Raw genomic sequence first — 20747 nt, 5'->3', positions numbered from 1 at the left:
GGTGGCCAAGGATGGGTTCGAAATCGGTAACGGTAAGTATAAAGAGTGCAGCTGTACTGTGCTTCCGGTTCTGTCTCCCTTTGAGTTTGATGAAAAATGAAACTGTTGAACTGCAATCAGGTTTGTTAAAAGAAAGACCAAGTTGTTCTGAAGCCAGTCTGCCTCAGAGAACGCGATGATCAATTCGAGTTTTTTTCCCCTTTAGAGCGAAAAGACGTTGAGTCGAGAAATATCATGCTTCAAGTTTACCCCCTTATGCTCTAAAACAAAACTGGAAATGGAATTGATAAGCAACAGCAGCAGCAGAAGAAGAAGAAGTAGTTGGCCTGATCTGAATGTCATCTTGTTTAATAATCCTTCACCATTGTACTCATGTGGTTGAAATGGTGGAATGAGAAAGGCCAATCATTTATATCCCTCTGCATTGTGCATGTGCAGGTGTTTGCCTTGGCGGACCTAACTTCGAGGTAGGTTTTTCCATGTTTGACGTTCTGGGCAAGCACTTCCCCAATGAGTTCATGCGACCTTGCCTCGACACCTTGACCCCTTGGCCTTGGGTGGGGAAGGAAGGTCGTCGCGTTGGCAGCGTGCTGTGTGACCTCGTCATGCATGATGGAACACCTGATCTGACGTCACCACGACAACTGATGAAAGCTCAGCTGGACGCCTTGTGGGAACAACATGGACTGGTGTTCAAGTCCGGCTTTGAGTACGAGTTTGACGTGTTTGAGATGGATTCTCTGGAACCGTTGGATGGAAATAATAATGTTTGCTTCGATACGAGAGCGTGGGACAGACATCACGAGCTTTTCTGTGACCTGACCGACACTCTGAAGGCCATGGGAGTAGAGGTGTCCGCGCTAATGCCAGAATATTCCCCCGGACAATGGGAGATAACTACAGAACCCCAGGAAGGTGTCCGAGGAGGGGACGTGGCGTTCTACCTGAAGAACGCAGTGAAAGGTTTCCTCCAGACGAGAGGTTACCTGGCCACATTCATGACCAAGCCAAGCATTGAGCACATGTCTTCTGGCCTGCACTTGAATCATTCCCTGTGGACTAAGGTAAGGTTTAACCTCTTGATTCTGCATTTGTGGTGCATCATGGTTATATGAAAGTTTAGGTAGAAGCAGTAGTAACAATAGCTAGAATTTTGTCAAGGAGTAGAGTGTGTCTGTTATAAAACGTCTGAGGTTCAGAAGATCTGAGGGAGGATTCTTCTTGATTACAATGTATTGGATCTTGTGTTGCCATATCTGTTCTTATCTTTGATATTCACTGGACTATACGCTAAAAGCAACGTGCAATCAAAGTAGTAGCAGTAGCAGCAGCAGCAGCAACAGTAGTAGTAGCAGCAGTAGCAGCAGCAGGAGGCTGCGCTGATATAAAGAAAATGATTAATTTGCCCATGGCTGCGCAGAACGGGGACAAGCTGGAGAGTGTGCTGATGGACAGGACGGATCCAGACCTGCTGTCCTCCACAGCACGACACTGGCTGGCGGGAATACTGACCCACAGCCCTGCCCTCACCGCCCTCTGCTGCCCCACTCTCAACTGCTACCGCCGCCTCTTTCAACTCGGTGCGCCGGGAAAGATCAACTGGGGCCTGGACGATCGCAACGCTTTGATTCGGGTCCACACTGCTCGTGACAACGTGTTCTTTGAGAATCGTCTTCCCTCAGGTGCCCTGCAGCCCCTACCTGGCCATCGCTGCCACGGTGGCTGCAGGACTGGACGGCATCAACCGACAGCTGCCCTGCCCGAAGCCCATGGATGCTGACCAGAAGGGGGAACTGCCCAGGACCTTAGCTGAAGCCCTGGACGCTTTGGAGAAAGATGAGCATCTTCGTTGTCTACTAGGGGACCGTTTTGTGGAGTGCTACATCAAGAGCAAGAGAGAATACGAAGTTTCACGTTTTGACAAGGATGTCCTGAACACGGAGGAGAAGCAGATGCAGTTTGAGAGAAAGATGTACATGAAAAGTTTGTAGTAGAGACACTTTGTCTTTGAAGATGGTCACGTGAGGTGTATGATGAGCAGAGGGAAGGCAGGAAAGTTATAGAGCCAGCCATTAAAAAAAGGAAATAAACAGCAACAATAAACACACATATATCAGATATACTTTTTGTTTCACGTTTCATTTACATATTTCGTTTCATCAAAGGATTGGTGTTACAGAACTGTTTTACTTTTTGCACTGTGTCCTTTGCTGATTGAAGGAGGCGCATTTATCTAGCAATTTCGTATCTTACAGGTGTATGTGATTAAACATTTTCCCATTTCCAAACTCACTGTTTAAAATGCACGTTGATTGACGCTGTGGTGATTAATCCATGAGGGATTTATGAGGGAAATGGTGATAATCAGAACATGAATTAAGCCCATCTTGCTATAATGGTAAAATTACGTATTGATAATAATCATTTTTACATGTTATTGACACGTGCACACATTCATAAACATAACCTGAACGTACAGCAGCATATATACATATGTCGGTGTGGAGTTGGGGCTGGGGGCATGAATCAGCTCTTTGTCTAACTCTCTCCATACGAACGGCTAAAGAGACGACGTTAACAGCGTTTCATCCCAATTACCATCATTAAAATATTGCAAGCGGAACGCTCTTTTACTGAAGAGGCGAATGTTCACAAAGAATATCACAGTTCTGACGACGGAAGCTAAAGGTTGGGTCATTGAGACACCCACTGGACATCCGAGGGGTCTGTGTAGAGGAGAAGAGAGGACTGGCCGTACTGAGTGAGCTAAAATTGTCCAATTGTTCAGTAGGTACACAGTACAGCGCGACTCACGCTCAAGGCTAAGAAGCGTCATCACATGACATAACTTCACATGACATGACATGACATCACATTACTCTCCTACTCGCTTCCCTTCACTGGCTCCCCATTCACGCACGGTTACAATACAAACTCTCAGTTCTCTCTCACAATTTCTTCACTGATTCTTGTCTTGTCTTGTCTATCTTTCGGATCAACTCTTTGAGTACTGAGACAGATTCATTCTCCACATGACATAAGCACATTCTGTATCCAAGAGATCCGGATACAATCTTACGGTGAACGTTTCTTTCCTTTTGTTGCACCTAAACAGTGGAATTCACTACACCGTCACACCTCAACACCTACATTCAAAACATATCTTCTCAAACTGTATTATTCTCAATAAAGCTTTCCCATACACCAAGGGAGCAGGCATCACAAAAATTAGACACAAAAAAATATCACAGATATGTACGAATCAGCAAAAAGAAAGTACATCCGACAATCAGACCAAAGCTTGATGTACTTTTTATGTTAATTTGTAGGTATCTGTGATTTTTTTTTTATAATGTTGAATGTTTGTGACGCCTGGTTTCTTGGTGTATATTTTGACTGTGGTGGATATGATGCATTCATTTTGTTGTGATCTTGGTCCATGTGATGTGAGTCTGTGTGATATTGCCTGCATTCATTTCTTTGTGTACATACTTTTAAATCACTTCTTTAATTTGTATATTTTATTGTAAAGCGTAGCGAATCCCATCCGAGATGGGAGTACTTCGCTATATAAACCTTCATTTTACTTACTTACAAACTTATTTACTTCTTTTTCGTTCGTGGGCTGCAACTCCCACCTTCACTCGTACGTACAGGAATGGGCTTTTACGTGTATGACCGTTTTTACCCCGCCCTGTAGGCAGCCATACTCCGTTTTCGGGAGTGTGCATGCTGGGTTTGTTCTTGTTGCCATAGCCCACCGAACGCTGACATGGATTGCAGGATCTTTAACGTGTGTATTTGATCTTCTGCTTGCGTATACACACGAAGGGGGTTCAGGCACGAGCAGGTCTGCAAACATGTTGACCTGGGAGATCGGAAAAATCTCCACCCTTCACCCACCAGGCACCGTCACCGACATTCAATCCCGGGACCCTCAGATTGAAAGTCCAACGCTTTAACCATTCGGCTATTGCGCCTGTCACTGACTTACAAATGTATATGCTTGCACTCTCGGCCTGATTATAGCATTGGGTTATGCTCATAGTCAGGCATCTACCTATCAGATCTGGTGTGGCGAAACTAATCTGATATTCAGACACACACGCAAGCACGCATACACATACACACCCACACCCACACATACCCCACACTCACACACCAACACCTACCCACCCACAAATACATGGACTCTGACATGGATAGACAGACAGACAGACAGAAGGACATGTGTACACACACACACACACACACACACACACACACACATACAAACACACACACACACACACACACACATACAAACACACACACACACACACACACACACACACACACACACACACACACACACACACACATTACATTTCTAATGTCACTGAAATTGAAAAGATGTCAAATCAAAAGAAGAAGACTTGCCCCCTCCCACTCCCCTCCCCTCTCCCCAAATACACATACATTTTATTTTTTTTTTTCTTTTTCTTTCTTTCTTTCTTTTTTTTCGTGTCTAATATCACTCTTCGTCACACACACACACACACACACACACACACACACACACACACACACACACACACACACACACACTCACACACACACACTCACACACACACACACACACACACACACACACACACACACACACACACACACACATACAGTCACACACATACAGTCACACACACACACACACACACACACACACACACACACACACACACACACACACACACACACACACACACTCACACACTCACACACTCACACACACGCACACACACAGACACACACACTCACACACACACACACACACGCACACACGCACACACACACACACACACATACACACATACAGTCACACACACACACACACACACTCACACACACACACACACACACACACACACACACACACACACACACACACACACACTGCACAAAATTCCAGAAACTCGCATGCATACATGTGCACCGTTCTACACTCATACGAAGCAACTGCCACTATCATCAGAGAGAGAGAGAGAGAGAGAGAGAGAGAGAGAGAGAGATGACTATGCATTCTTCAAAAAACAGTGGTCTGTGACCCAGATAAACATTTCAAAACAGCGACGAAGAGGCACAGGCGCTTGTCAGTCACCATTCATATATACTATTATCATTATGATGATGATGATAATGATAACACTCCTCCTCCTCATTACTATTATTGTTGTTGTTATTACTTTTATTTTTTTAATTGGTTGATATGGATACTTTTATAGCGCCTATCCTCGGTTGGAGACCAAGCTCAAAGCGCTTTATAAACACGGGGTCATTTACACAACAGGCTGCCTACCTGGGAAGAGCCGACTGACGGCTGCCACTGGGCGCTCATCATTCGTTTCCATGTCATGGAATCAGATTTTACTCACGCACGCATACACACTCAGACAGACATGTGACATTTTACGTTTATGACCGTTCTGTTTATTTACCTCACCATGTAGGCAACCATACTCCATTTTCGGGGGTGTGCGTGCTGGGTATGTTCTTGTTTCCATAATCCACCGAACGCTGACATAGATTTCAGGATCTTTAACGTGCGTATTTGATCTTCTGCGTGCGTATACACACGAAGGGGGTTCCGGCACTGGCAGGTCTGCACAAATGTTGACCTGGGAGATCGGAAAAATCTCCACCGTTTACCTACCATGTGCCGGATTCGAACCCGGGACCCTCAGATTGAAAGTCCAACGCTTTAACCATTTAGCTATTGCGCCTATTATCATTAACAGTAGTAGTGATAGTAATAGTAGTGTCGTTGTTGTTGTTGTTTTGTTGGTGTTGTTATCATAGGGTCAGAATGGAAGACTAGACAACGCCTATGATCCTTATCATTGATAAAGAGCTTTAACGCTTTTACTTTTAGCCTTTAGTCTTGAGTCTGTCTGTCTGTCTGTCTCTGTCTCTCTCTCCCTCTCTTTCTCTCTCAGGTCAAGCTCCGTATATCTGCATGCCTGCCTGCCTGCTTGTCTGTCTGTCTGCCTCTCAAATTCTGTTATCGCCCTTTGTTCATATGGGCCTGTGGCCTTAAATGACTCAATCATCTCAGTCTCTGTCTGTCTCTGTTTTACTTATATGTTTGTTTGATTGAATATTTGGACGTTAGCATGCATTGCAATGTGATATATATATATATATATATATATATATATATATATATATATATATATATATATATATATATATATATATATATATATATATATATATATATATAAAAGAGAATAATGTTCACATACCCTTTCATGAGAGGCCTAGGCCTATACATGAATAAACCATCTGGAATCATTCGGAATAAATCTCTCTCTCTCTCTCTCTCTCTCTCTCTCTCTCTCTCGTGACCATTAGAATGTGTGTATGACATCTTGTTTTTTGCGTGCTTGTCCATTGATGCTAATTCATGACCGGTTAAGGCCAAAGAATGAATAAATGGTCTGAATTCGCATCTCCGTTCTCTCTGTCTATAAATCATCAGTCCAGAAATAACAACGACAAAACCAACAACAACAACAACAACAACAACAAAACCACCACAACAACAGCAACACAATAACAGCAACAAAACGTACAGACATCTTTGTTAGAACTGCTGTCTCTGTGTTTGCACCTGTCTGCCTGTCTTTCTGTCTGTCTCTCTTTCTCTCTCACCTTCTCCTCTCTCTCTGTATCTCTCTCTCTCTCACACTCTCTTTCTGTCTCTCTATGTCTCTCTCTGTCTCTGTCTCTCTCTGTGTCTGTCTCTCTCTCTCTCTCTCAGGTCAAGCTCCGTATATTTGCATGCCTTCCTGCCTGCCTGTCTGTCTGACTCCCCCCCCCCCTCTTTCTCTGTCAGACACACGAGGGCAAAAAACATTTGCTGGCTGGGTTGTTTGTGCACAGGCGCTATATGCCCCTCATTCCCCGTCCGTCTGTGTATGTATGTATGTATCTATCTGTGTGTCTGTATCTGTCTTTGTCTCTGTCCCTCTGTCTGTCTGCCTCTCTTTCGCTCCCGCTGTCTCTCGATGTGAAAAGGACTTTCTCTCCTCTCCATGACAGTCATGTCATTTATTTATCTCGTGTGACCGATACAAGGTATAGTCTGTCAGTAACGACCGTACACATAAAGACAGGTGCATGCCAAAATAAACTATTATGGAGTTACGCTAAGTGTTGTTTAATGCGTCCTAACATAATGCTATAGAAAATACATAACAAGGAAGAAAGGAAGGAAGAAAGAAAGAAAGAAAGTGACGAGAAGGTCGAATGAATGTGTGACTATGAGTTATACTTGATACCACATAGAAATATATTTGCATTGCCTGCAAGCGTCTGTGTTGACCTTTCTCTCAATTGTTGTGGAGCGCTCGTGTTGACTGGGTATCTTTTTGTGTGTGTGCTTTATCAGCGGTTCTCCCATTACTGACGCAGACGTGATTTTGAAAGTTTGAGTTAACTCAGTGTGTGTAGTACGTAACACGACCATGGCCGAGTCCAGCTTTTTCCAAGAGCAGGAAAAGTACGAATACCTGCAGTTCGTCATTCCCGACGTCAACAGCATTCCCCGTGGGAAACTTGTCACCGGGAAATTCAAGGAAACGGTGGCCAAGGATGGATTCGAAATTGGTAATGGTAAGTATGGAGAGTGCATCTGTACTCTGCTTCAGGCTCTGTCTCCTTTGAATTTGATACAAATGAAACTGCGTACATTTATCTCTGCCAATTTCTCTTCCTGTTTTGTTTTTAAAGAGTTCATAACATGTTCTTTGTTGTACAATATTTTGTTTTGATGGTTTTGTTCTGTGACCTGTTCTTAGCCTTGGCATCACTTTGTGCTGACTTTTAAGTATTCTACCCGTGTGGGCATATGCATGTGCATGTGTGTGTGTGTGTGTGTGTGTGTGTGTGTGTGTGTGTGTGTGTGTGTGTGTGTGTGTGTGTGTTTGAATGCAATAACCTTTTCTCAGTTACCATACCTATGGCCCAGCTGATGACAAATTGTTGGTTGAGGGTGGATGTGAAGCTGAAACAAACAAACGAACAAACAAGCAAAGAGATGAACAATCATGCAAAAAATATTACTGATGCTTTGCTGCATGTGCTGTTTTGTTTTTCCTTTCACATGAATACTCTTTGCATAAATATTTGCATGAATGAAGTTATATTTCCCATTTTCAATATATCACTGATAGAATATAAAAGTGGTGACGTAGATTTCTCATCATCACTTCGATGAAATAGTCCACCAATGCTGAAGCACGTCGACCTCAGTGAACGCAACAACATGCATGTTTTTCTTTTCAAGCGACATTGGAAAAGTGGCCAGCAACAGCAGCTGCAGTAGTTGTCCTGCTCTGAACGTCTTGTTAGTTTTATAACCAGTGTACACCTCAGATGAAGTGGTGGAATGTCAATCATTACGTATCTCTGTGCGTGTGCAGGTGTTTGCCTTGGCGGACCTAACTTCGAGTTAAGTTTTTCCATGTTTGAGGTTCTGGGCAAGCACATCCCCAATGAGGTCATGCGACCTTGCCTCGACACCTTGACCCCTTGGCCTTGGGTGGGGAAGGAAGGTCGTCGCGTTGGCAGCGTGCTGTGTGACCTCGTCATGCATGATGGAACACCTGATCTGACGTCACCACGACAACTGATGAAAGCTCAGCTGGACGCCTTGTGGGAGCAACATGGACTGGTGTTCAAGTCCGGCTTTGAGTACGAGTTTGACGTGTTTGAGATGGACACTCTGGAACCATTGGCTGGAAATAATAGCTTTAGCTTTGATCTGAGAGTGTGGGACCGACATCATGAGCTTTTCTGTGACCTGACCGACACTCTGAAGGCCATGGGGGTGCAGGTGTCCATGCTAACACCAGAATTTGGCGCTGGACAATGGGAGATAACTACAGAACCCCAGGAAGGTGTCCGAGGAGGGGACGTGGCGTTCTACATGAAGAACGCAGTGAAAGGTTTCCTCCAGACGAGAGGTTACCTGGCCACCTTCATGAGCAAGCCTAACGCAGGCCAGACACCTTCAGGCCTGCACCTGAATCATTCACTGTGGTCCAAGGTAGGTTACCTTTTTGTGTGGTAGTTCATTGTCCTCTGAAGGTTACACATATTTCTTCCCTACGAGAAGCAATCCTTTGCTGTGTTGATATCCATGTGTCATTTCTTCATGTCTGGTTTGCACATTTCTTTGGACAGAGTACATCAGTTGGTGAAACTGCTTCAGGAAGTAAGCTTGGTGAACCTGCTTCAAGAGGGAAGCTTTCCATCCAACAAACCTTATGGAATCTGTGACCATCTCTTTAAACAAACATGGATAGGATATAAATCACGTGATGCATGTTCAAGTACTCGTTTAAAGTGCTCCATTCTATTAGTAACGTTTACAAATGCATCCTTCATATTCAGAGATCTTTATGAGTGTGATGGACATTACAGATGTTGCAAATGTGAAGGTGAAAAAAACAACAACAACAAAACAAACCAACAACAAAACAAACAATGATGAAATATGCTATCAGATGATTATGATGAAGATGACGATGATGATAGTGATGATTGATGGTTATGTGTTGGCCATGATGATGCACTGATGAAACGATGTTGATTTAATGTTTTTTACTCATTGTGCAGAACGGGGACAAGCTGGAGAGTGTGCTGATGGACAGGACGGATCCAGACCTGCTGTCCTCCACAGCACGACACTGGCTGGCGGGAATACTGACCCACAGCCCTGCCCTCACCGCCCTCTGCTGCCCCACCCTCAACTGCTACCGCCGCATGTTCCAGTTTTGCGCACCAGGAAAAATCAACTGGGGCCTGGACGATCGCAACGCTTTGATTCGGGTCCACACTGCTCGTGACAACGTGTTCTTTGAGAACCGTCTTCCCTCAGGTGCCTGCAGCCCCTACTTGGCCATCGCCGCCACAGTGGCTGCAGGACTGGACGGCATCAACCGACAGCTGCCCTGCCCGAAGCCCATGGATACTGACCAGAAGGTGGAACTGCCCAGGACCTTAGCTGAAGCCCTGGACGCTTTGGAGAAAGATGAGCATCTTCGTTGTCTACTAGGGGACCGTTTTGTGGAGTGCTACATCAAGAGCAAGAGAGAATACGAAGTTTCACGTTTTGACAAGGATGTCCTGAACACGGAGGAGAAGCAGATGCAGTTTGAGAGAAAGATGTACATGAAAAGTCTGTAATGAAGAGATCGTGTCCTAGAAGATGGTCACTCGCCGTGCATGACCAGTGGAGCGCAGGCGGAAATGGGAACTTTCCAGTCAACCATTACAATAATCAGATTACTATGAATTCGCGTTTTCTTAAATTACTACATCATAGAATTGATGTTGTGAACTGTTTCACTACTAGCGGAGTGACCTTTGTTTCCTGACTTAGTGAGGAGCATGAATTTAGCGTTTTCGTTTGTTACTGTGTATATATGATTCATAAACAGAATCTCCCTTTTCAAAAGTCTGTTCAAATGCATGCTATTTGACTTAGTATTGATTAGACCCTAAGTTTGTTAAGGAAAATGATAAGGATCCTTTATTTTAGAAAATTGATAATGAACGTCAAACTACATGATGAAATCACCCATTGGTAATAATTCATCATTTTTGCATGTTCTCTTCACGTGCACACATTAACATAGCCTGAACGCACAGCAGTATGACATGAATGTTTTGGGTAGCCATCGATCAGCTCTTGCTCTGATTTGATCAGTGCTGGTGGTGGTCATAACTGAGACAAGGTGTGTGGGACTGAATCTGTTGCCTTCAGTCCTTTTTGACAGGCAAGGTGATGTCTGTCAATACATCCCCCCCTCTCTCTCTCTCCCTCTCTCTCTCCCTGTGTGTGTGTGTGTGTGTGTGTGTGTGTGTGTGTGTGTGTGTGTGTGTGTGCAGCTGTGTTTCTTACATACATTTTTTTTTTTTTACAATATCTGAAGTCTGATTATTTTTATCATTTTGCTTTGGCATTTCTCATCATCTTTTATATATATTTGCTTTCTTCATTGGGAAATGATTGAAAACTGACTAGAAACAGCAGCAGCAGTAGTTGTTGTCCCGCTTTGAATGTCTTTCTGTTTAACGCTGATCCATAATCATTGTGATGATATGGTTGAAGTGGTGGAATGAATAAGGTCAGTCGTTTATGTCTCTTGTCGTGGGCGTGTTTTGGGTGCTTTTGCGTTTGTTGATTTTGGCCACCTTTTCTATTTTTTTTCATATTAAAATATCTAATTTCTTCCCACAATGCTTTGGAAGTGTTTACCTGTTTCCGCCGGGCCTTGATCGGATGCAGTTTTGAGTCGAGGCTTTTAGAGGACTATTTCCTTTCAGTCCTGCTATATTGTTCAAGTTAAAAGCTAGCCAGGTGGGCTAATAGCTTCTTCTACTTCGTCGTTCGTAGGCTGCAACCCCTACGTTCACTTGTATGTACAGGAGTGGGCTTTTACGTGAAAAGCCGTTTTTACCCCGCCATGTATGCAGCCACACTCCGTTTTCGTGGGTGTGCATACTGGGTATGTTCTTGTTTCCATAAACCACTAAACGTTGACACAGATTAACTCTTTCACCGCCAAGCTCGCATTTATGCACAGGCGTGATAGAAGACCCATGTCACTGAAAGGTGACCATTCACTGGTCTGTTATCCATGAACCTACTGCTCTCAATCTTCGATGGTAGGATAGGCCATATTTTCTATACATCGTAGGGGGAATCCCCAGCTAATCTTAACCACTGTCTTTTCTGTATTGATAGCGCAAGGGAATTTTGTACTCTAAATTGACTGGCGGTGAAAGAGTTAACAGGATCATTAACGCGCGTATTTGATCTTCCGTTTGAGTATATACACGAATAGGGTTCAGGCACTAGCAGGTCTGACATATGTTGACCTTGGAACACTGAACACTGAACACTGAACACTTTAATGTCAATAGCTTTACAGCCCTAATGACATGGGGGTTCATAATACAAATAACAACATGCATCAATAGTAATAATATTGATGAAAACCAAAACCAAAACGAAATCAATCAATCTGTGCAACAAAGTGCAGTTCGACCATCCATTCAAAGTAATGGCATGTAGTGAGAAATAAAAACAAAAACATATATAAATGTATAACATAAATATTTTCCATATGAGAGTGACAACACAGATTTCACTTTTCACAATGAGCAACACCTGATACTATTTTATTATTGTTGAGTTTTTTTTCGTCGCATGTTATTCGCTTCTGCAATATATTTTGCAAGTGACTGTAGTGAAGTTTCCAGATTTAAATTAAGCACTCCAAAAATATCTTCATACTTTGCTGAATTTGTTTTAAATACAACACATTTTTCTCGAATATCGTCATAAGCTTTACAACTAAACAAAAAATGTAACTCATCCTCCCTTGAATGACCGCACATCGGACAAGGGGAGAGTAACGAGGGCTCAGTCTGAAACCACTTTTCATAAGCATTCAAACCAATCGTTCTCGTTCTAAATCTGGCGAGACTTGTTCGGTGCCACTTGTTTGTCACGACTGTGATATATTTTTCTGTTTGAAATATACTTTTAAAACTATAAAACCATCTATATTTCTCAGTGCTTTCCATTTTACAGTGCCAATTCTGTTTATATGAAGCAATTAGCCTATCTTTGAATTCTGAAACAAATCCTTCTACACATCCAACTCCCTGACACATCCACACAATCCCAAATCCATTTACAGTTAATGTCTTCTTTACAAAATATACCCAGTTTTCCTTCCCTCTCTCATGTTCATTTACTAACATTTCATACGCCTGCTTACATAATCTCGATGTGGGTAGCCTTATTAATTTTAACCAATATTTTATACATTTCACACATGATTTAATGTATAATGGGTATCTACCACTTTCTCCATATAATACAGTATTTGAAGCATGTAATGGAACATTTAAAAAACGTTTAATAGCTAATGTATGCACTTTTTCTAAATCTTTGTTATCAGAAAGTCCCCAAATTTCGGCACTGTATGTTATCATTGGTTCTATTTGAGTATCAAAAAGTTTCCAAAATATATATGAATCTATCGAGCCTAACTTACGTAAACACCTTAAGATTTCTATAACCCCCTTCTTCCCCTTTCTACAAATTTCTGCTACTGTCCTTGTCAAACTCAGCTTAGTTGTAAAAATCATACCAAGATACTTATAAGCATTAGTTACCTTCACTTCATCAGTTCCATAGTGCCATTTTTCATATCTAGATAAGTAACCACCTTTTCTAAACACAACTACATTTGTTTTCTCAAGATTAACTTTTAAAAATAATCTATCTGCTTCTTGCTTTAATATGTTCAGCTGATTTTGAAGTCCTATGGCCGTGTCAGACAAAAGAATTACATCATCTGCAAATAACATGAGAAACAGTTCAACAGCCCCAGGGATCATTTGAATCCCATGTCTTCCTTTTTTCGTTATCTCTCCTGCCAGTTCCTTAATAAAGAACGAAAACATCATAGGGCTCAACAGACATCCTTGTTTTACGCCACGTGGGCAATCAAATACATCTGAATATACACCCTTCTCACGTACACACGCTAAAACTGCATCATATACACCACGCAGTGCCATATAAAGCTTACCATCAACACCAGTTTTACGTAACACATTCCATAAACTATTTCGATTCACAGAGTCGAAGGCCTTCTGAAAATCTACAAAAGCAACATACAATTTTCTATTTTTTAATAAATGTGTTTGTACAATTGCATACAATGTGAAAATGTGGTCAATGGTGCTGTAACCTGATCGAAATCCAGCTTGCTCTTCAATAATCTTTTCTTCTCGTTCAGCCCATTTAGTTAATCTTCTATTTAAAATGTAAGTGTAAACTTTACTAATGATACTTGTAAGTGCAATTCCACGGTAATTATCTGGAATATTTGGGTCTCCCTTTTTGTGAATAGGTATGATAATCGATTTTGCCCAATCTGTTGGAAAGATTCCATCATTGAAACATCTGTTAAATAAAAGCACCAGAAAATCAACAATATCTGTATTTGGCTGCTTTAACCTTGGAGACCTGGGAGATAGGAAAATTCTGCACCCTTTGCCCACCAGGCGCCGTTGCCGAGATTCGAACCCGCGACCCTCAGATTGATAGTCCAACTCTTTAACAATCGGCCATTGCGCCCGTCGATAGCAGCTTCAACTCTGGGAGACGCATAGAACCGGGTCTTTAGATGTTGAATATCCCTACCAGGAGGGTAGAGAGCACTGGCTGGCTAGACAGGGGATCGTGGTGATGGCCTTCTCCTTGAACCTGTGAAGGAGAAGTTCGTGTCTTCGTAACGATGCTATTTGTGATAATGTTTGGAAGTTAATCGAGTTTACTCCCTTTGGTGAGAAGGGAGACATAGGAACAGTAAGTGAAAAAAGTGATAGTTGGTCCTCAGAGAGTTGAGGCCACATTGAAGGAACTCTTTTGGGTTTATTGTATTGGAGTGTTGAGGTGAAGTTTAATATGTTGAGAGCATTCTTTATGATAATTTGTTGGATTCAACGTTGGAAACACACTGGTGTTGTAAATGCTGACTGGTTCTGGCCACTGAGAAATTATGAATAGTTCCACAGATTTACTTCCCTTTTCTTGTCTCGATGTTTAAAGTATACTTCGACTGAATAATAAAAAGCATACTCACAGAAGAATGAATGGATAATCAGCTTTGTTTTTGTTTTGTTTTGTTTTTTCAAATGCTGTAAACCAAAATTAATGTCGAAGTGGGAGTGGTTTTATGTTTTTTTGTTTTTTTTTTAGAGTGGCGGCATGGCCTTGTGAAAATTTACAGTTTAGTTGTTAAATAAATGTTGATGTACTGCACTTTCCCTCGTCGTTCCTGCTGTTTGGGCGAGTGGTACTGCAGAATAATAATTCATAGCCAGACAACACGGCGTGCACACACTCACACAGACTGACAATCCGTGATATCTCTCTGTGCATGTGTTCGCATTGCCGGACCTAACTTTGAGCTATGGTTTTCCATTTTGATGTTCATTTTGTGAATTGAAGGGGGGAAAAATCATCCCCCCTGCCCCCCGAACCTTGTGTTCATGAACATTTCATTCAGGTGATGTTCACAAACTGTCTTGAACCCCAGGCTAAATCGGGTTTTGGCAAAAGGCTCTCTGGCTGTAAATAATTACACATAACTGCATTCAATGTTAAATCAGTAAACATACACACGTTCTCTCTGTCTGGGATCTATAGTTGGGAGGCACAAACCTCTGTGTAGACAACAAGATCATGGGGATTCAGCATCAACATGTGTTGACAGCAGGATCACCAAGACTCAACCTCTGTGTGACAGGCACAATAGCCGAGTGGTTAAAGCGTTGGAATTTGAATCTGAGGGTCCCGGGTTCGAATCTCGGTAACGGCGCCTGGTGGGTAAAGGGTGGAGAATTTTCCGATCTCCCAGGTCAACATGTGTGCAGACCTGCTGGTGCCTGAAACCCCTTCGTGTGAAAACGCAAGCAGAAGATCGATTGCGGATTATGAGGATTCAGCCCCTATTGACAACAGGATCGTTAGGATTCAACCTCTCTATCGGCAACAGGATGATGAGGATTGAGCCTCTATGTAGACAGTAGGATCATGAGGATTCAACCTCTATGTAGACAGTAGGATCATGAGGATTCAGCCTCTCTATTAACAGGACCATGATGATTCGACCTCTTTATTGACAGGAGGATCGTGAAGATTCAACCTCTTTATTGACAGCAGGATCATGAGGATTCAGCCTCTATTTAGACAGTAGGATCATGAGGATTCAGCCTCGATGTAGACAGCAGGATCATGAGGATTCAGCCACCATGTAGACAGTAGGATCATAGGGATTCAACCTCTATTTAGACAGTAGGATCATAATGATTCAGCCTCGATGTAGACACCAGGGCCATGAGGCCTCAACAACCTCTATGTTGACAGGATCATGATGATTCAACCATTTAATTGACATCAGGATCATGAGGATTCAATCTTTTTATTGACAGCAGGATTATGATGATTCAACCTTATTATTGACAACAGGATTATGATGATTCAACCACTTAATTGACAGCAGGATTATGAGGATTCAACATTTTTATTGACAGCAGGATTATGAGGATTTAACCTTTTTATTGACAGCAGGATTATGAAGATTCAGCCTCTTTATTGACAGCAGGATCATGAGGATTCAATCTCTTTATTGACAGCAGGATCATGAGGATTCAGCCTTTTTATTGACAGCAGGATCATGAGGATTCAACCTTTTTATTGACAGGATCATGAGGATTCAACCTCTTTATTGACAGCAGGATCATGAGGATTCAACCTCCATCGACAGCAGGATCATGAGGATTCAACCTCTATGTAGACAGTAGGATCATGAGGATTCAGCCTCTCTATTAACAGGACCATGATGTTTCGACCTCTTTATTGACAGCAGGATCATGAGGATTCAGCCTCTTTATTGACAGCAGGATCGTGAGGATTCAACCTTTTTATTGACAGCAGGATTATGAGGATTCAGCCTCTATTGACAACAGGATCGTTAGGATTCAACCTCTTTATCGGCAACAGGATCATGAGGATTCAGCCACTATGTAGACAGTAGGATAATAGGGATTCAACCTCTATGTAGACAGTAGGATCATGAGGACTCAGCCTCTATTTAGACAGTAGGATCATAATGATTCAGCCTCGATGTAGACACCAGGACCATGAGGAATCAACAACCCCTATGTTGACAGGATCATGAGGATTCAACCTCTTTATTGACAGCAGGATTATGATGATTCAACCTTATTATTGACAACAGGATTATGATGATTCAACCATTTAATTGACATCAGGATTATGAGGATTCAACATTTTTATTGACAGCAGGATTATGAGGATTTAACCTTTTTATTGACAGCAGGATTATGAAGATTCAGCCTCTTTATTGACAGCAGGATTATGAGGATTCAACCTTTTTATTGACAGCAGGATTATGAGGATTCAACCTTTTTATTGACAGCAACATCATGAGGATTCAACCTCCATTGAAAGCAGGATCATGAGGATTCAACCTCCATTGACAGCACGATCATGAGGATTCAACCTCTTTATTGACAGCAGGATCATGTGGATTCAACCTTTTTATTGACAGCAGGATCATGAGGATTCAGCCTCTTTATTGACAGCAAGATCATGATGATCCAACCTTTTTATTGACAGGATCATGAGGATTCAACCTTTTTATTGACAGCAGGATTATGAGGATTCAGCCTCTTTTGACAACAGGGTCGTTAGGATTCAACCTCTTTATCGGCAACAGGATCATGAGGATTCAGCCGCTATGTACACAGGAGGATCATGAGGATTCAACGTCTTTGAGAGCAGAATCATGAGGATTCAGCCTCTCTATTAACAGGACCATGATGTTTCAACCTCTTTATTGACGGCAGGATCATGAGGATTCAACCTCCATTGAAAGCAGGATCATGGGGATTCAATCTCTTTATTGACAGCAGGATCATGGGGATTCAACCTCTTTATTGACAGCAGGATCATGAGGATTCAACCTCTTTATTGACAGCAGGATCATGAGGATTCAACCTCTTTATTGACAGCAGGATCATGAGGATTCAACCTCCATTGACAGCAGGATCATAAAGATTCAACCTCTTCATTGACAGCAGGATCATGAGGATTCAACCTCTTTATTGACAGCAGGATCATGAGGATTCAACCTCCATTGACAGCAGGATCATGAGGATTCAACCTCTTTATTGACAGCAGGATCATGAGGATTCAGCCTCTATTGACAACAGCGTCGTTAGGATTCAACCTCTTTATCGGCAACAGGATCATGAGGATTCAGCCGCTATGTACACAGCAGGATCATGAGGATTCAACGTCTTTGAGAGCAGAATCATGAGGATTCAGCCTCTCTATTAACAGGACCATGATGTTTCAACCTCTTTATTGACGGCAGGATCATGTGGATTCAACCTTTTTATTGACAGCAGGATCATGAGGATTCAGCCTCTTTATTGACAGCAAGATCATGATGATCCAACCTTTTTATTGACAGGATCATGAGGATTCAACCTTTTTATTGACAGCAGGATCATGGGGATTCAACCTCTTTATTGACAGCAGGATCATGAGGATTCAACCTCTTTATTGACAGCAGGATCATGAGGATTCAACCTCCATTGACAGCAGGATCATGAGGATTCAACCTCTTTATTGACAGCAGGATCATGAGGATTCAACCTCTTTATTGACAGCAGGATCATGAGGATTCAACCTCCATTGACAGCAGGATCATGAGGATTCAACCTCTTTATTCACAGCAGGATCATGAGGATTCAACATCTTTATTGACAGCAGGATCATGGGGATTCAACCTCCATTGATAGCAGGATCATGAGGATTCAAACTCTGTGTCCACAGGGGGGGAACATTAAGATTCAGCATTTGTGTGGGAAACAGGATCTTGAGTTTTCAGCCTATGTGTGCACCATAAAACCATCAGGAATCAACCTAAGTTCGACACAATTCTTTATCAGATGAATGCAAAGAGGACTGACCCAAGCGAAACCCACCATGAGCAACTCACCGTAGCAGGTGTTGAATATATTCGTATTTGTCTTTCATTTTATCACAACAGATTTATCTGTGTGAAATTCGGGCTGCTCTTCACAGGGAGAGCGCGTCGCTAAACTACAGACCCACCTTTTTTTTCTTTTTTTTTTCTTTTGTATTTTCTCCTGCGTGCAGTTTTATTTGTTTTTCCTATCGAAGTGGAATTTTCTACAGAATTCTACCAGGAACAACCCTTTTGTTGCCGAGGATTCTTTTACGTGCGCTGAGTGCATTTTGCACACGGGACCTCGGTTTATCGTCTCATCTGAATGACTAGCGTCCAGAACACCACTCAAGGTCTACTGGAGGGGGAGAAAATATCGGCGGCTGAGCCGTGATTCGAACCAACGCGCTCAGATTCTCTCGCTTCCTAGGCGGACGCGTTACCTCTAGGCCATCACTGCTAGAGTATGCGTTTGGCGATTTTGTTACGATTTATCGAAGCCGAAACGTTGTGATGAAGATATCTGAAATTTGATAGATCCGTATAATTATTGTAAAATAATGAAACGCCAATCGATAAGAGCTGCTTATTATAGAATTGCTCCGTTTCCAGCTCACCACTTTCAGTTCAAATAACGCCAGTTTCTGATGGTGATCAAAATATGATTTGGAATGTAATATGTCTGTACTGGTAACAACCCCCTCCCCCTCCTCCCTCAGCAATCTTTTCATGCAATTACATGTACAGCAAGAATCACACATGAGATATGATGGCTTGGTCTCTTGTTGCGTTATCATGTGGGTGAAGAATAATTGACTCCAGCATTGACTTCTGTGTGTTCAGCAGGGAAATAAACACAGTCGTGAAATGTGTCTTGCTTGTTTTGTGTCAAGGGAGGTGGATGAATTGACCTTGGCCTTTGACCTGACTGGAATGAACTGGAATTTGATTAATAGAGTAACACTTTTTTTTTCACAATCCAGTGTATGTCTGTGTGTGTGTGTGTGTGTGTGTGTGTGTGTGTGTGTGTGTGCGCGCGCGCGTGTGTGTGTTTGCTTTATGCCATATAACACGATATTTGCATTGCCTGCACGCGCCTCTTTTGACTTATTGCTACACGGTTGAAGAGCTGACTGGATATCCTATGTCATCTGTTCTCCATATAACAAGATATCTGCATTGCCTGCATGCGCCTGTTTAGATTTATTGTTTAATGGTTAGAGAGCTGACTGGATGTCATATAACATCGATTCTCCTGTTGCTGACGCAGACGTTGCTTTGAAATTGTCAGTTAACTCAGTGTGTAGAACGTAACACGGCCATGGCTGAGTCCAGCTTTTTCCAAGAGCAGGAAAAATACGAATACCTGCAGTTCGTCATTCCCGACGTCAACAGCATTCCCCGTGGGAAACTTGTCACCGGGAAATTTAAGGAAACGGTGGCCAAGGAGGGATTCGAAATCACAAACTGTAAGTATGTCGAGTGGAGTTGTTCAGCGTATGCTCTCGTGTGTTTCGATGTGTGTGCTGTTGCATATCTCTGTTTGATAATAATAATAATAATAATAATAATAATAATAATAATAATAATATAATGATGTACATTTATATAGCGCCCTTTCTCTCTAAGAGCGCAGGGCGCTTTACATGAAATAAAAAAATATTACAAGTTACACAAAACATCCATGACCGTTCTTTCTCAAAACCTCTCTCCGCCTCACCCCCACCCCCCCCAACCACACACACACTCTCTCTCTCTTTCCCACTCTTCATACATCCAAAGTAGGCTGACATGGGTATTGTTGGAGAACAAGGAATCTGAGAGTGCTTGTAGATAGGTTTTAAAAAGATGAGTTTTTAGTGATGAGCGAAAAGCAGAAATAGAATCAGATGCACGGATATGATGAGGAAGGTTATGATAAAAAGAAATACAAATACAATACAAAATAGCAGCAACAGGTGTAGTTGTCCTGTTTTGACGTATTTTGTTTTACAACCCTTAATCATTGCACAATGCGACTTCAGTGACGGAATTGGAAAGGTCAATCATTTATGTCTCTGCATGCATGTGCAGCTATTTGCCTTGGCGGACCTAACTTTGAGATAGGTTTTT

General features: G+C 42.3%; 2 protein-coding genes across 2 annotated transcripts in view; both read left to right on the top strand.

Moving 5' to 3' along the window:
• Positions 1–3276, top strand: part of LOC143300348 (glutamine synthetase-like) — a 3454-nt gene extending 178 nt beyond the window's left edge. Inside the window, exons 1-3 of the mRNA XM_076613952.1 lie at positions 1–32; positions 439–1064; positions 1421–3276. The exon at positions 1–32 is cut by the window's left edge and continues 178 nt beyond it. Coding sequence (XP_076470067.1) covers positions 1–32; positions 439–1064; positions 1421–1780 — 1018 coding nt within the window. The 3' untranslated portion in view covers positions 1781–3276. The remainder of the gene's footprint in view (positions 33–438; positions 1065–1420) is intronic.
• A 3914-nt stretch (positions 3277–7190) lies between these two features.
• Positions 7191–11256, top strand: LOC143300636 (glutamine synthetase-like). Its single transcript, XM_076614439.1, has 3 exons — positions 7191–7653; positions 8463–9088; positions 9661–11256. The coding sequence occupies exons 1-3, from the start codon at positions 7506–7508 to the stop codon at positions 10228–10230; spliced, it is 1344 nt and encodes a 447-aa protein (XP_076470554.1). The 5' UTR covers positions 7191–7505; the 3' UTR covers positions 10231–11256.
• The last annotated feature ends 9491 nt before the right edge of the window (positions 11257–20747 follow it).

This window comes from Babylonia areolata, chromosome 26, assembly GCF_041734735.1.
Source record: "Babylonia areolata isolate BAREFJ2019XMU chromosome 26, ASM4173473v1, whole genome shotgun sequence".
In the NCBI taxonomy this organism is placed as follows: Eukaryota; Metazoa; Mollusca; class Gastropoda; order Neogastropoda; family Buccinidae; genus Babylonia; species Babylonia areolata.
This window is presented reverse-complemented; position numbering and strand designations above follow the sequence as displayed.